Source organism: Vipera ursinii, assembly GCF_947247035.1.
Source record: "Vipera ursinii genome assembly, chromosome: 14".
In the NCBI taxonomy this organism is placed as follows: Eukaryota; Metazoa; Chordata; class Lepidosauria; order Squamata; family Viperidae; genus Vipera; species Vipera ursinii.
The window spans coordinates 3,486,002-3,503,160 of NC_139527.1; the positions used below are offsets into that span (position 1 = coordinate 3,486,002).

Below are 17,159 nucleotides of genomic sequence, written 5' to 3' on the forward strand. Positions count from 1 at the left end.
ACTCATCTAACTTCTTCCTCAGAAGGAGATCTAACTCATAAAAACAGATGTGCTTTCGAAGCCAATGAAGCCAATGAAGAAGCGACTTTAATTGTTTGTAGCCAGGTGTATATGGCAAGACTTCTCTTACCTATTGAAGAGTGTCCCTCTTCAGGATTTCGGCTCACCCGTGAGGTTATGACCCACTAGTGCCTCTTTCCAAACGTTGCTTGTGTTTCTCTGGGGACATTTAGGTGCTCTGGCTGGGCTTAATTGGACTAGGACAGGGGTCTTCAAACTTGGCCCTTTGATGACTTGTGGACTTCAACTCCCAGAATTCCTCAGCCAGGCACGCTGGCTGAGGAATTCTGAGAGTTGAAGTCCACAAGTCATCAAAGGGCCAAGTTTGAAGACCCCTGGACTAGGGGATTTCAAAGCTCTGGGCTACACATTTCTGCACAGTTCTCTCTCCCCTTTTTCCCACCTCATCCCTAATTGCCCAGTTTCCATCTGGCCTCCTTCAAAATTTTCACCTGTTTTTTTTTGGGGGGGGGCACCTCATTTTGCTCCCTTCGCTGCCAACCTTCAACATCTGGATTTGAAAATTGAGGAGCCACAAGGAGACTTTTAAGAATTGCAGGGAAGTGGACCCGGGGGAATCCTGGACTTACAGCAGCAGTTCATTTAGCGAACTGTTACAAAGTTACGACAGCAACAAAGAGAGTGACTTACGACCGTTTTGTCACACTTTTAACGACCGTTGCAGCAAAACCACACACACACACACACCCCGGGGTCACGTGAACAAAATTCAGACATTTGGCCAGTGATTTGTGTTTTATGTCGGTTGTAGCGTCCCGGTGTGTGTGTGTGTGTGTGTGTGTCACGTGATTTCCCCTTTGCAATCTTCTAACAAGCAAAAGCCAATGGGGGAGCCGGTTTCACTAAACAACCGTGTGACTGATTTAATGACTGCAGCGATTCGCTTAACAGAAAGGTCGTAAAATGGGCAAAATGCTCTTAACTTAAATGGCTCGCTTATTCATTGAGTTTGGCCTCAGCTGTCGTAAATCCGAGGACAACCTGTACCCAAGTCATGAGGAACTCAGAGGGGTAGCAAGATCAAACCACACCTCCACCACCACCCACTCCCCCAACCCACCACCCCCATCTTCTAGTTACCTGCTCCTAGTTTGAGTGACTTGTGACTAGTAAGAGACCTTCTCAAGAAATCCATCCAGTAGTTCCTGCAGAGACAAACGTGGTGGAGCCGTTTTTCCAGATCTCCTGCCCAACTCCTGGGGTTTCCCTCCAGCGTGGCTGTCATTCAGAACACACTCCAGTGGCTTTGCCTGTTGTACTAAGCCACAAAGCATCATCCACAGACTACAACAGCTGGGGGGGGGTGAGATGCACCGTGGGCTAAGTGCAAAAAAAATAAGACCCAGTGTGGTTTTAATGCAGCGTTAGAAGATTGCCTTGATGTCATAGACAGGAGGAGGGTTTTTTTAAAAAAAAACAAAAAAGCACCACCTCCATTCTCCTAAGTTGAGATTTCCAGATCAAATCACGATTAGTTTCCATCCATTGCTTCTTGTCCTGCCGTCTGGGGCTTTGGAGAATAGGTTGACTCCCTCTTCTTTGGGGCAGCCCCTGAGATATTGGAGCACTGCTATCATGTCACCCCTAGTCCTTCTCTTCATTAGACTAGACATATCCAATTCCAGCAACCGTTCCTTATATGTTTTAGCCTCCAGGCCCCCGATCATCTTTGTCGCTCTTCTCTGCACTCTTTCGAGAGACTCGACATCTTTTTTTTTATATCGTGGTGACCAAAACTGGACGTAGTATATTCCAAGCGTGGCCTCACTAATGCAGTACAAAGCGGATGCCAAGACTTCATGCGATCTTGAAGCTCTCCCTCTGTTGATGCAGCCTAGGACTGCATTGGCTTTTTGGGCTGCTGCAGCACCCGGCTGGCTCATATTGAAGTGGCTATCCACAAGGACTCCTCCATCCCTCTCACAGTTACTACCATTGAGCCAGATCCCACCTCTTCTCTACCTGTGTGCCTTGGGGTTTTCTTGTCCGCTTTAAACTACTTTAAGTCAGCTCCTCGCTCCGTTCACTGTACCTTCCACAAAAAGTTGTTCCACAGGGCTGAGCAAGGACTTTAATTTTGTTAAAGCTGACCTGATTGAAAGGCAGCCTCATGCGGTTGAGCTTCATTAACTTCGGGTTCTCTTGAAACAAGTCTTTGTTCGTGTCTTCTGTCCTTCTCTGAATCATCTTGCCTTCTTTTCGGCATCAGGTTTGAAGTTTCATTCTTGCTGTTCCCTGACGGACATCAGGGATGATCGTGGTCCTGTAGTAAAGCCAAATTAGATATTTGTGCAATTCCTCAAAAGAGGGGGTTCATCATAGCCCAGCATACCATCTCGGAGAGCAAAAATGACCAAGCGCCAAGTCTAGAGGAGCATTTGAAGGAGACGACCTTATGGCGTCTTCACCTCGCTTGCATCTTCTCCAACTGCAGATTATAACTTGGGAAGATTGCTCCCAGAATTTTACGTCAACCTGAATGGAGAACCCTTCCTCCCTCCATTGATCTGACCAGTTCTGTCTGGGTTGTTGATCGCGGTTGGGTCAGATTTAAGCCAGAAGCAAAACCAGGTTAGGCTTTTGAAGAGTAGAGCTGACCGGTTGACCCTCTTCGGCGACCTAGGTCTCTGGAATAACAGATCTCTGCTAAGTCTCTGTTGCTTTGCTATGTTGCAAGGGCCCTTCCAACCTTATTTGTTCCACGTTCCAACTCCTGTGCAAATATTGATGGTTGAGAAACAGCTCGCGTGGCCCCAGAAGTATCAAAAGGCCCTCGGTTTCATTTCTGGGGAGACAATCCTGAGTTTTAGTCAAATTTATTTTGTTTATAAGCCTGCAATTTTCCCAGTTGGTTGGTTTTGAGACTTATCGCTTGCTTCGTTGAGGCGGTACTTCCTAGAAGCTTTTTTTTTTTTGGGAGGGAAGGGACACGTTCCCCTATCCAGCTTATGTGTTTTAAGAGTGGAGCATAAAATGTTCCTCGCACAAGCCAGCTCCATTGATCCATCCGTCTTTGCCTAGTAATACAGGTAGTCCTCAACTTAGGGCCACAATGGAGCCCAGACATTTCTGACATAAGTGTGAGTCAGTTGTCAAGCATCCGAATGTAAATCCCGTGACCCTGGCGATGTGGTGACGTTGGTGGGTGTGAAAAATGGATCATAAGTCCCTTTTTTCCCCAGTTCCGTTGTAACTTCAAGCCGTCATTAAGTGAACTGTTGTAAGCTGAGGACTTGCTGTATTTATGGGTCAGTATATCTTGCCTCCTGGCCAGCATCCCCCGCAGAGTTCCATGGGACCTCCGTGGAACGCGATGCGTCTCTGAAAATCTGGACGTTCTGCCAAGCCCAAGGGTTTGGATGAGCGTTGAATCCCCGTAGGACTTTATTTGTCTTTGGGAATTGCCCTTGCCAGGTGTGACCGGTTTATTCTTCTTATTGCTTATTGTTTTATCCCATTTTAATCTGGCGTGCCTTCCTAGCACTGGGCGGCCTTCTCAATGCAACAAATAAATAAGCAAATATCTTTTTTTATTACCTACTATTTTTATCACAAGCCTTTCCCTTCCTATCGCAGCCTTGCCTCCAAGGTTCTCGTTGAGCATCAAAGGTACTCAATTTGCAGTTGAAACTGGCGTTTCGGAATCAGATCTTTGGCCGTGGCCGTGGACCAGCGTAAGGAGGGTGGAGTTACAATCAGCTGAAAAGCAAGGAAGGATCCATCGGGGTCTTGCAAATGTGGGAAACCCGAAGATATTAGCACAGAAAGCGTATATAAAAGTCTGTAAGAATCTTTTAAAAAGAGATGGGCACGTTGGATGGTTGTAGGGGAGCACCAAAGCTTAGTAAATGTGGAAGACAGTATGAAACTAATATGAAACAAGTCTTGAGTCTCCTGGAGCATGTCCCATATGGAGCATAATGCAATAGTAGTAGGGGAACAGGATGCAGTCAAAATTCAATGAAGGACGCCAACTGTGATGTGTGGATGGGGGGTTTGGTCTTGTAGTGAAGGTACTAGGCTAGAAAGCTGGAGACAGTGAGTTCTAGTCCCGCCTTAGGCATGAAAGCCAGCTGTGTGAGTTTGGGCCGATCACCGGGAGATGGTGAGTTCTAGTCCCGCCTTAGGCATGAAAGCCAGCTGTGTGAGTTTGGGCCGATCACCGGGAGATGGTGAGTTCTAGTCCCGCCTTAGGCATGAAAGCCAGCTGTGTGAGTTTGGGCCGATCACCGGGAGATGGTGAGTTCTAGTTCCGCTTTAGGTTCGAAAATCAGCGGGATGACCTTGGGCCAGTCACCAGGAGACTGAGAGTTCTAGTTCTGCTTTAGCTGTGAAAGCCAGCTGAGTGACTGAGCCAATCACCAGGAGACTATGAGTTCTAGTCCTGCCTTAGGCGCAAAAGCCAGCTGGATGATTTGGGGCCAGTCACCAGGAGAATCTGAGTTCTAGTGCTACCTTAGACATGAAAGCTAGCTGGGTGACTTTGACCAATCACCGGGAGATGGAGAGTTCTAGTCCCACCTTAGGAATGAAAGCCGGCTAGGTGACTTTGACCAATCACTGGGAGATGATGAATTCTAGTCCCAACTTAGGCATGAAAGCCGGCTAGGTGACTTTGACCAATCACTGGGAGATGATGAATTCTAGTCCCAACTTAGGCATGAAAGCCAGCTAGGTGACTCTGACCAGTCACTGGGAGACGGTGAGTTCTAGTCCCACTTTAGGAATGAAAGCCGGCCAAATGTGTTTGGGCCAGTCCCTTTCTCTCAGCACCATCCACTTCACAATAGAAAGAGGAAGCTGTGTTGAATACGCTTGCCTCCTTGAGTTATTTATAAAAATAATAGATATAAATAAAAAAAAAAGGAGAGACATACCCGTTGCTTCTTGTCCTGCCTTCAGGCGCTTTGGAGAATAGCTTGACTCCCCTGAGATACTGGATGACTGCTATCATGTCACCCCAAATCCTTCTCTTCATTAAATTAGACAATTCCTGCAACCGTTCTTCCTATGTTTTAGCCTCCAGTCCCCTGATCATCTTTGTTGCTCTTCTCTGCACTTTTTCTAGAGTCTCGACGTCTTTTTTACATTGTGATGACCAAAACTGGATGCCGTCTTCCAAGTGTGGCCTTACCAAGGCCTTGTAAAGTGGCATTAACCCTTCACGTTTTCGGCTGCCTTTCAAAACATCTTGTTTTTGCACAGGATTGGCCTGACAAATGCCTCACAACTTCCCAAACCAGTCCAAACTCTTTATCACCGGAGAACATTGGTGATACGAACAATTCGCTTCCGCCTGGGTGAACTGCCATGTGCTCGCTTTCCTAGAAAGACACGTCTCAAAACTTCCTATCCACTTGATTGCCTTTTTATTCTCCTTCCTACACTCTTGCATAGAAGCATCAGATAACGAAGAAGCCGAGATGTCCTTAGTTGTTGGCTTGCGTGTGCGTGCGTGCGCATGCACGCGCACGCCACTCTCTCAGGCAATGTGACTCAACCGTAGTGCTGTTCAGACCAATCAGTAAACTGGGGAGAACTCGGATTAAAATTAGCAAGTGGGCTGAGTCGCTGAACTTTCAATCTCAATTAATCTTTAAAAGCGACATTGATTAGGTGGATGACCCCAAATTTAAATCGATTTGTCTCCTGGGTGGAGGATCGCTGGGACTTCTGGGTCCCCTTGCAAATTTACTGATGTTGCTAAGCCCAAGAATAAGGTGGCAGCTTTAGTGCACACGGCAACCATCTTAGCATAAATTATTTTCTCCCTTCCTTCTTCCTTTCACTGGAGATGGCAACAGCACAAATTAGTTTGGTGAAGGAAGGACACACAAAACTTTGGAAACTTCATATGCTACTATATACTATCTATCTATCTATCTATCTATCTATCTATCTATCTATCTATCTATCTATCTATCTATCTATCCATTTAAGTGGTACCTATTTAACTACTCACGTTTGCAGGCTTTCGAACTGCTAGATTGGCAAAAGCTTTGCTCCTCCCCTCTTCTCCTCCCTCCCTCTCTCCTTCCCTCCCATGGGATTCGGTTCTAAATAAATTTGCATTGAACTTTGCATCTTCCTGCAAATAGTGGGGTGGATAATCTTTTCAATGCTGCATTGGCTGTCAGTTGCCACAATTGGACGCCCCTGCCTTAAACAAGGTGCAGGAGAGCGTGACCTGGAGGCGAGATGGGTAGTTACAAAGCCTCAAAGAGCCTACGATGGTTGCCCATCTTGGGCATGGAGACAGACTCAACCAAGATCATACATCTAGGGTTATCCATCAGACAGGGTTAAGATAAGGGCAATAAGCAAGATGGCAAGGGCCATCTAGTCCTTCAGGCTGTGGGTGAACCTCAGCTGGAAGGACCAGATGGCCCATTGGCCACAGCAAGGTGTAGGACTCTCGTGATTCCTTTTCTGGAGATCTGGTCACGCTTCATATCCCCCATTGAGCTTCTGATCCTACTTCTGACCCATTTCAGATGAACATCCTTTCTCATTTGTTCCCAATCTTCCTGCAGAAATGGCTCCCACCACCAGCCACATATCTGATCTTATTTGATTTACTTTATTAAATATATATGCCACCCATCCCGCCTCCAGGTCATGCTCTCCTGCACACTGTTTAAGGCAACTTTAGGACTTGTGGACTTGTGGACTTTAAGACTTGTGGACTTAAACAGCCAGCCATTTTGAAGTCCAGAAGTCTTAAAAGTCCAGTCTCCTGCCTTGAGCAGGAGGTTCCTTCCGGCCCAAGGATTCTATTTGTGTTCAAGGTGAGGTAGGTCTGGTGTATGAGTGAAAATAACAGTGACCTTGATGTCTCTTGAGACAGGGTTGGGTGGCCTCAGGATTATTTTAATGAAGGAACGTGATGATCAGATGGTCTGTTGTTTCTGGAGCCATGCTTGCATTGACGTGGGGAGTTATTGTTTTTTATTCTTTCTATATTGGGTTTTTATGGTTTGTATTGTATTGTTGGCCATGAGAGTTGGCCATGATGAGTTGACGTGAGTTGGCCTTTGTGAGTTGATGTGGTAAGTTGACTGGTGAGTTGGCCATAATGAGTTGACTGGGGTGAGTTGGCCATGATGAGTTGATTGTGGTGAGTTGGCCATAATGAGTTAACTGGGGTGAGTTGGTCTTGGTGAGTTGACCATGGCAAGATGACCATGGCGAGTTGGCCATGGCAAGATGACCATGGCGAGTTGGCCGTGGCCATGGCAAGATGACCATGGCGAGTTGGCCATGGCAAGATGACCATGGCGAGTTGGCCGTGGCGAGTTGTTGTAGACCCCAGGTCATCGAGCTCTCTGCCCTCTCTCCTGGCAAGAGCTAACTCTTTCTCTCTTCCTTCCTCCCCTTGGCTGACCTCAGGTTACAAGGCAGATCCATGAGCATGAGCAGGAGAACGAGTTGCGGGAACAGATGTCAGGATATAAACGGATGCGGCGCCAGCACCAGAAGCAGCTGATCGCCCTGGAGAACAAGCTGAAGGCTGAAATGGACGAGCACCGCCTCAAGCTGCAGAAAGAGGTGGAGACCCATGCCAACAACTCGTCCATTGAACTGGAGAAGCTAGCCAAGAAACAGGTGGCCGTCATAGAAAAGGAGGTGAGCCGGGTGCTCCCACTGGATGGTCCACGTTAGTGGCTGAGGGGTTCAGAGCCCCCCCAGCTCCGTAATACCTTTAGGTGCCTGGGGGGCCAAGTGGTGTGACAGACTACCTGTCCACAATTTCATCTTCCCAGCCTACCTGAGGAAGAAGGCAAGGTATTCCTAACTAACAGAATAACAAGAGTTGGAAGGGACCTTGGAGGTCTTTTTATCCACCCCACTGCTCAAGCAGGAGACTCTGACTATACCATTCCAGACAAATGGTTGTCCAATCTTCTTAAAAAACCTCCAGTGTTGGAGCACCCACAACTTCTGAAGGCAAGGCCGTTCCACTGATGAATTGTTCTCACTGTCAGGAAATTTCTCCTTAGTTCCAGATTGCTTCTCTCTCCTTGATTAGTCTCCACCTGTTGCTTCTTGTCCTACCTTCGGGCGCTTTGGAGAATACCTTGACCCCCCCCCTCTTCTCTGTGGAAGCCCCTCAAATATTAGAAGATTGCTATCATGTCCCCCGCTGGTCCTCCTTTTCTCCAGACTAGCCATATTCCTGCAACCATTCGTCCTGTATTTTAGCCTTCAGCGCCCGCCCCCCCCACCACCACCACCAAACGACAGTCTTTGTGAAAACGTGGGTCGGTTTTAAATTTGAAAGAATCCTTCTCCGGCTTTTTCCCAGGCAAAGACAGCGGCAGCCGATGAGAAGAAGTTCCAGCAACAGATTTTGGCTCAGCAAAAGAGGGATCTGACCAATTTCTTAGAAAGTCAGAAGAAGCAATACAAGATTTGCAAGGAAAAGATTAAAGAGGCAAGGAGAATCTCTCCAGATTCTTTTTTTTGGGGGGGCGGGGAAGGCAGAACAGCATAGGCCGGAGGGCATGCAGAGAGAGAGAGAGAGAAAAAAAAAATGTTGCAAAGGAAATATTTTTGATTGGTGGACTGATAAAATTGATATGACGCCCATTGCCCAGAGACGACCAAGTAAAAAAAGCAATGGGATGAAAAGATCAAAACGTTAACATAATACAGGCGTCTTCAAACTTGGCCCTTTTATGACTTGTGGACTTCAACTCCCAGAATTCCTCAGCCAGCATGCCTGGCTGAGGAATTCTGGGAGTTGAAGTCCACAAGTCATAAAAGGGCCAAGTTTGAAGACCCCTGACATAATACATGTGTTAACATTAAAATTGACTTAAAGTTAATAAAGGTGGGAAAGAAAGGAGCAAAATGCATCCGAGGAGGAGGAGGTAAGGGTGGGGCCTCATCTCAGTCCATTAACTACCTCCAGAATGACATGCCCTCATTGGGGGGGGGGGAGAAGGAGGAGGATAGGGGGGGGAGGGGAGAGAAGGGGAAGAGGAGGAAGAAGAAGAAAGGGGAAGAAAAAGAGGAGGGAAGGAAAGGAAGTGGAAGACGAGGGGGAAAGAAAAGGAGAAGGAAGAGGAGGGGGGAGAAAGGGAAGTAAGGAGGAGGAGGGGAGAGAGAGGAGGGGAGAAAGGAAAATGGAAAAAGTGGAGGAGGGGGAGAAAGGGAAGGAGAGGAGGAAGAGGAGGAGGAGGAGGAGGAGAAAGGGAAATGGAAAAGGTGGAGAAGGAGAAAGGGGAGGGGAGGGGAGAAAGGGAAGTAAAAAAGGAGGAAGGGGGAGAAGGGGAAGTGGAAAAGGTGGAGGAGGGGGAGAAAGGGAAGGAGAAGGGGAAGAGGAAGAGGACAATGACTGTGGCGTCCTTGGCGCTCTCTGAGCTGGGCGGTTTTCTCTCGCAGACCTTTCATCACCCAACTAGGGAACATCATCAGTGCTAGAAAGGAGTGGGGTCTCAGCCCACTTCAACCCTGTTTAGAGGGGGAGATTAGAGGAGGACCCCGGGCTTTGTCCTTTTACCAGCAGAAGTCGGGAGCGGGTGCCCATTTTCCTTCCCACTGTAGAAGGAACATACACACACACACACATACCCACATACGCACACGCTTTATGTATGTGTGTATACGTGTGTGTATACATATATATATATATATACAGTGCTTTTTTTGTAAAAGAAAACGGTGCCCAAAAAAGGTGCCGGAACGCCGTTCGAGCGTTCTATGAGAAAAAAAGCCCTGTGTGTGTGTGTGTATGTATGTGTGTATGTATGTATGTGTGTATGTATGTATGTGTGTATGTATGTATGTGTGTATGTATGTATGTGTGTGTGTATGTATGTGTGTATGTATGTATGTGTGTGTGTATATATACACACACACATGGGATTATTATATATATAATAAACAGAATGTGTGCGTGTATAGATGCATATACTGTGTGTGTGTGTGTGTCTCTCTCTCTCTCTAAAAAGTTTCCCATGTCAAATTTTCTATGTCACCTCCCAGCAGGAGATGAACGAGGACCACAGCACACCCAAGAAGGAGAAGCAGGAAAGGATCTCGAAACACAAAGAAAACCTGCAGCACACACAGGCTGAAGAGGAGGCGCATCTTCTCAGCCAGCAGAGACTCTACTACGACAAAAACTGCCGTTTCTTCAAGCGGAAAACCATGATCCGAAGGCATGAGTTGGAGCAGCAGAATATCCGTGAGGTCTCTGCTTTTAGCGTTTTTTAAAAAAAAACCTCATCCCCACCCCCCCACCCCCCAAAAAAAACTACACACAAGGACGCAAAACCGAGCAAATCCAGATAGACGGGGCCGGTGTGCGATTCCCCCCATTCTCCCCCCCCATCCCCTTTAGAAGGTTCCAGAGCCAACCTTGGCAACTTGTAAGGCCCGTGGACTTCAACTCCCAGAATTCCTTTTCAGTTCTGGACCTTCTGCTGTAACTGATTCGTGATAGGCTTATCTTTGGAGCACGGAGGTCATTTTCCCAGCGCAAAGTGCCGAAAGTTTTAACGCTGTCCGATGACAATATTTGTAGCTCACGGTTGAAAGGAGAGGGGTCCTTGGAGGTCTCTGAGCTTCGTTTTCTTGCGGACATCTCGCTAGCCAAACTAGGTAGCATCATCAGTGGTGGAAGGCAGTGGGGTTTGTGGAGGAGGAGGACGAGGACTGTGGGGTCCTTGGTGCTCTCTGAGCTTGGCTGTTTTCTTGCAGACATCTCATTAACCAAACTAGGTAGCATCATCAGTGGTGGAAAGGAGTGGGGTTTGTGGAGAGGAGGAGGAGGAGGACTGTGGGGTCCTTGCTGTTCTCTGAGCTTGGATATTTTCTTGCAGACATTTCATTACCCAACTAGGTAACATCTTCAGTGCTGGGAGGAAGTGGGGTTTGTGGGGGGCTGAAGAGGAGGAGGACGAGGACTGTGGGGTCCTTGGCGCTCTCTGAGCTTGGCTGTTTTCTTGCAGACCTCTCATTAACCAAACTAGGTAGCATCATCAGTGCTAGAACGGAGTGGGGTTTGTGGAGAGGAGGAGGAGGAGGAGGACTGTGGGGTCATTGCTGTTCTCTGAGCTCAGCTGTTTTCTTGCAGGCATTTCATTACCCAGACTAGACAACCTCATCAGCACCCTGACGATGTAACCTAGTTTGGTAATGAAACGTCTTCAAGGAAACCACCAAGCGCAGAGAGCATCAAGGAAGCCCTTCAATTTAACTCCTCCCGGCTGTCATCCACATTTGCTCGTGCGCCATCTGCCGGACAGTTTTCAGAAATACACCATGAGACACCCCCCACCCACCCCCAAAGGTTTCGGGCTTTGGTGCTTAGTTGCAGGCCTGCAAGAGGTTTGGTTTGTCTCGGCAAGAGAGTGGCAGGAAAAGTCCTGCAATTCCTTTGGTGAGATGAAGCCAAGGTGTCTGTCTTAGAAAGGTCTAGTTTTAAGATTTCTCAGCCTCGTCAAAACTGTAAGGCAGGTGTCCCAAAGTGCTTTCTCAAGAGGCAATTGGGCTTTCTGTCTTTTTTTTTTCCCCTTGAAGACATTTCACTTCTCATCCGAGAAGCTTCTTCAGTTCTTGGATGAGACGCGAGGAACTTCTCCGAGGAAAAACAAAGAGAGTCCAGGAGCCTTTTGAAAAAAAGCATCTTTGGGACAACCGTGACCTGGATGACTTGAGAATCCCCAGAGACATCTAAGGTGGGTGGACTTCAGCTCCTAGAATCCCCCAGCCAGCCTGGCTGACTGTGGCATTCTAGGAATTGAAGTTCACACCGCTTAACGTTGCTAAGGTTGAGACACACCGGTCTAGTTGAAATGGGAAGAGGCAGTTTGGTCTCCTGGTTAAGAGGGCTGGACTAGGACTGCGGAAATATGAGGTCCAGATGTCTCTTAGACACGGGCCACTCCCTCTCAGCCCTGAGAGGAAGAAGGCTGGGGGCAAGCCACGGTTAAAAATCTTGCCAAGAAAACATCTGGGATTTGCCACATCCTTATTTCTGCTCTGGGCTCAGCGGCCTCTTATCCCTCCATTCCCCTGGCTGTGGCTCTTCCCTCTGTCTCTCAAGGTCATTCTCACAGACCACAACAGAATAGCTTCTCCTCACCTCTGTTCCTTTGCTTCCCCCTTCCCCCCCCACCCACCCCACCTCCGCCAACTGCAGGAGCTGAACAAGAAGAGAACCCAGAAGGAGATGGAGCATGCCATGCTAATACGGCACGACGAGTCGACGCGGGAGTTAGAATACCGGCAGCTGCACTTGCTGCAGAAGCTGCGTATGGACTTGATCCGGCTGCAGCACCAGACGGAACTGGAAAACCAGCTGGAGTATAACAAGCGGCGGGAACGAGAGCTGCACAGGAAGCACGTCATGGAGTTGCGGCAACAGCCCAAGAATTTGAAGGTTAGCCAAGGCGTGAGGGCGGGACCCCAGCCCAGGAAAGGCTCAGCCTGTTGCCTGCAGGCGCGCCACACACCCCCTCTTTAGCAAGCCCGATGTTAAGAAACTGCCAGTTAAAAGTGGAAGGAGGAGGGATCAAGTGAGGACCTAGCTTGGAATCGTGGCACGGCTGCAAGTGGCATTAGCTTCACCTAAGATCCATGAAGCCTTATCTGGTCATTCCCAGGAGAAGGCAAGCAGTCTGCGGGGCGGGGCGGGGCGGGATTCTTGTAACGTAGGCATAGATAACTTTTTGGAGGGCAGCCCCCCCCTCCCTCAATGCAGTTCAGAACCCAGATGTGAACCTTTGTTGGCCTTGTTGGAGAAACCAGGCAGGAATTCCACTCTTGCTTCTCTCTCCCCAAATCTCCTAGCCTCCCTTTCAAGGAGATCAGTCAAGAAAAGTCCCAACCTAGAACTAAGGTGAAATTTCCCGACAGTGAGGGCAATTACTTGGGGTTTTTATTGTGGATTTTTTTTATTACCATCTATTGTTTTAGCTCGGGCTCCTATTTAATTCTTTTTTAATTTTTGTACTCTGTATTTTTATATGTGCCCTGTTCACCGCCCTGAGTCCTTCGGGAGAAGGGCGGTATACAAATATAATAAAAAAAACCAACAACAAACAATTAATCAGGCCTCCAGAAATTGGGAGTGCTCCATCGCTGGAGACCGGGAAGCCACTTGTCTGGAATGGTAGAGGACTCCAGCTCGAGAACAGGGTTGGACTAGAAGATTTCCAAGGTCCCTTGCAACTTTCCTGTTAACTCAGTTTATTCTGACATTATTTGGAGAGACGTATAAGTATGTGACTTATAACTCCCCCTCCCCTCTCCTGGGAAAGGTTTTCTTCCGTTTAAAATCAAACCGACGGAGGCCTAGCGGACAAGGAAGCTTAAATGTTCATCGGTCGGTTTTTGCTTCTCTCCTCTCCTCTGCAGGCCATGGAAATGCAGATCAAGAAGCAGTTCCAGGACACGTGCAAAGTGCAAACTAAGCAGTACAAAGCGCTCAAGAATCACCAGCTGGAAGTGACTCCAAAGAGTGAGCACAAAACTATTTTGAAAAGCCTGAAGGATGAGCAGACGAGGAAGCTTGCCATCCTGGCGGAACAGTATGAGCAGAGCATCAATGAAATGATGGCGTCGCAAGCGGTAAGACGGAGGGGTGGGGAGAAGGGCTCGTGAAGACGTGCCCCTCCCTGGCTAAAAGAAAATGAGCAAAATAAAAGCCATCTTGCAGGGAGGTTGGAATTATTGAATTATTTTTATCCCACCTTTATTGTAGTTTATAAGTAACATATGTAATAGTCCTTTCTCCTTTCTTTTTCCCCACCACAACGACCTTGTGAGGTGGGTTGGGCTGAAAGGGATGGACTGGTCACCCAGCTGGGTTTCAAGCCTGAGGCAGGACTAGAACTCACCATCTTCTGGTGATTGGACCAAAGTCACCCAATCGGCTTTCACCCTATCTATCTATCTATCTATCTATCTATCTATCTATCTATCTATCTATCTATCTATCATAGATCACTATCTATTATCTATCCATCCATCTATCATCTATCCAAAATATCTATTTATCTATCTATCATCTATCCAAGATCACTATTATCCATCCATCCATCATCTATCATCTATCCAAAATATCTATCTGTCTATCTGTCTGTCTGTCTGTCTGTCTGTCTGTCTATCTATCTATCTATCATTTGTCCCAGGGACAAATTTGCGCCCTGACCCTCCTTGATGTGCTCCCTTGCAGCTGCGCCTAGACGAGGCTCAGGAAGCAGAATGTCAGGCCCTGAGGCTGCAGTTGCAGCAAGAGATGGAGCTGCTCAACGCCTACCAGAGCAAGATCAAGATGCAGACAGAAGCACAGCACGAACGGGAGCTCCAGAAGTTGGAGCAGAGGGTGTCCTTGCGCAGAGCACATCTGGAGCAGAAGGTAAGCTGGAGCCAGGCCGCGAGGGGCTTCGACAGTGACATTCGCCTTCAGCGAAAAACAAGAAGCCAAGGGTCAGGGGTGCCTGGTGGCGCTCTCTGTGCTGGGTGACTTTCTTGCAGACGCTTCGTGACCCAACTAGGGGTCCTCCTCTCCACAAACCCCACTCCCTTCTATCACTGTTGATGTTACCTAGTTGGGTAATGAAACGTCTGCAAGAAAGCCACCAAGCTCAAGAGAGCACCAAGGACCCCACAGTCCTCCTCCTCCTCTCCACAAACCCCACTCCCTTCTAGCACTGATGGTGTTACCTAGTTGGGTGATGAAACGTCTGCAAGAAAGCCACCAAGCTCAAGAGAGCACCAAGGACCCCTCATTTCAACCCGGAGCTATAAAGATTCTCCTTTTTTGCAACGGGTGCCCCTTCTGTTCACTTCAGCTCTCATGGTCCAGAAACCAGGGATTGGGGGGTGGGGAGAGTAGGGTGTGTGGATCCACCTTCCCATAACCTCCAGCCCCCCCCCTCCTCCCCACCTCCATCTCACCTTCTCTTCCCCCCCTCTTCCCTTCCCAGATTGAAGAGGAGTTGGCCGCCTTGCAGAAGGAGCGTAGCGAGAAGATCAAGGTTCTGTTGGAAAGACAAGAGCGAGAGATTGAAACTTTTGATATGGAGAGTTTACGGATGGGATTCGGAAACTTGGTGACATTAGAATTCCCCAAGGAGGACTACAGATGAGATTCAATCCCTTTGGCCCTTTTCCAAAACGAAGCCGAGCAAAAATGCCAACCCAGAAAGAAGTATATTCTCCAACCAACATTCCCCCACTCCGTCCCCGAGTTAATGGCCGTGCTCTCTCTCTCTCTTTCTTTCTCTTACTGACATCACGTCGGACTCAGTGCCTGTATAATTTTAGTCCATCAGGGCCTCCCACCGTCCCACCGTCTCTTTTGGAGCTGGACCATGCTTGGCTGTCTCTGGAAACTCATTAACGTCTCACAACCGCCAAACGTCTCTTGCGCAAGCCGTTTTTGATTTTTCTTTCCTTTTTTTTTTTCCTTTTTTCCTTTTTTTCTTCCGATTAACCTTTCGCTGCAAACTTTGGAGACCCTGCTCAATGAATCCAACCGACCAAATCAACGACCACAAACAAGAAAAATGGAAGTTTGCGTTTGCTTTCCGGGCAAGCAAACTCTCTCAATGGAAACACAAGCAGCAAAAAATAAAAAAAATAAAAATAAGGGAACAAGCCAGAAAATTCCGACGAAATCCGAAAAAAAACCCTCCAAAACAAGAAAAACAACAAGAAAAACATCTCTCTTCTTTTCATTTTTCTTTAGTTCCAGAATATATATATATATATATATATATATATATATATATATATATATATATATATATATATACACACACACACACATATACGTATATATATACATATATATATATACACACACACATATATATATACGTGTGTGTGTGTGTGTGTATATATATATATATATATATATATATATATATATATATATATATATATATATATATATATATATATATAAAATTGCGCAGCCTTTAATCTGCTGCTCCATCGCTTTTTTTACTTTTGTAATTTTGTTACCTGTTTCCTTTTTAAAAAAAAAAATTCTTTCGGTCTTGATTCATCAGGAAGAAAGAAATTCCGTGGAAATAAATAAACCATTTTAAGGAAGAGCTCAAGAAATTTGATACCTTTTGCAGAAAAAAACAAAACAAAAAAACCCCAACACACACACACAAAATGACGAATTCTGAATTGTGGTGTACATATCAATGGTGGGCATTTCTTTGTGGCTGGGGAGGAAGGGTGGGGGGGGAGGTTGGAAAGAGGGAGAGCGTGAATTTTTTTTTATTATTATTATTTTATTTTATTTTTATTTTTTTGGAAAGGGCAAGGCCGGGCCAGTGGGGTGGGTGTTGGGGGTACAGTTTGGCCTTCGCCTTTGGCACATTCTTGATTGTATCATAAAATCATTTTCTGCTGTTGCAGAGGATGTGAATACACTTAAAAAAATAAAAAATAAAATTTAAAAAAAAATAATAAAAAAAGAAGAAGGCCAGAGGATTCCCAGAGCACAAATTGGGCCTTCTCAAAATTGTGTATTTTGTGTATAGAAGGAAATTTAAGGAGAAATTTACTTATTTTCATATTGTATTTTAACTGTTTCTCTGATCAGAAGTTTTTTTACTACCTGCCTCCCCCTTCCTCGATCCCATTCTAAGCCACGCCGACCCTTTTCCTCCCCGCCTCTCCCCCCCCCCGCCTCTTTTTCCAAGTCAATCTTTGGAGTTGAACACTGTCTATCAAATCACATCACCTTGACCCTTTCCTTCCCCCCCCTTCCCAATCTTGCTCTCTTCCTGGTCCTTGACCTTTGCCCCCCCCCATGTCCTCTCCTTTCCCATCCCCGATAATCTTGGTCATAAATATTGCATTATTCACTCTTTCAAACTGTGTATTTTCTTACAATAAAAGCGGTTTAAAAAAGGTCTTTTCTTTGGCATGCCTTTTAAAAAGCGCACCGGCAGACGCTCAAGCCAAGAGCCCGAAACCAAACGCGCCGCCACCGCCGTCGGCACTTTTAATGGACGTTCGCAAATAAAAGTGTTGCCTTTGAAGCTTGCGGTCTCTTTGGGGTTAGGGTTTCTTGCTTGAATTGAGGGTTGGACTAGAAG

The 17,159-nt window shown here is 46.9% G+C and overlaps 1 protein-coding gene across 9 annotated transcripts in view; it reads left to right on the top strand.

Annotated features, from left to right (window-relative positions):
- The window catches only part of TAOK3 (TAO kinase 3), a 65,394-nt gene extending 49,555 nt beyond the window's left edge, over nt 1-15,839 (top strand). For all 9 annotated transcript variants that reach the window (XM_083373535.1, XM_083373532.1, XM_083373538.1 and 6 more), the window contains 7 exons: nt 7,471-7,707; nt 8,387-8,515; nt 10,075-10,278; nt 12,233-12,472; nt 13,450-13,662; nt 14,270-14,452; nt 15,024-15,839. In XM_083373535.1, the coding sequence (XP_083229661.1) occupies nt 7,471-7,707; nt 8,387-8,515; nt 10,075-10,278; nt 12,233-12,472; nt 13,450-13,662; nt 14,270-14,452; nt 15,024-15,185 (1,368 nt within the window). In that variant the 3' untranslated portion in view covers nt 15,186-15,839. The remainder of the gene's footprint in view (nt 1-7,470; nt 7,708-8,386; nt 8,516-10,074; nt 10,279-12,232; nt 12,473-13,449; nt 13,663-14,269; nt 14,453-15,023) is intronic.
- The last annotated feature ends 1,320 nt before the right edge of the window (nt 15,840-17,159 follow it).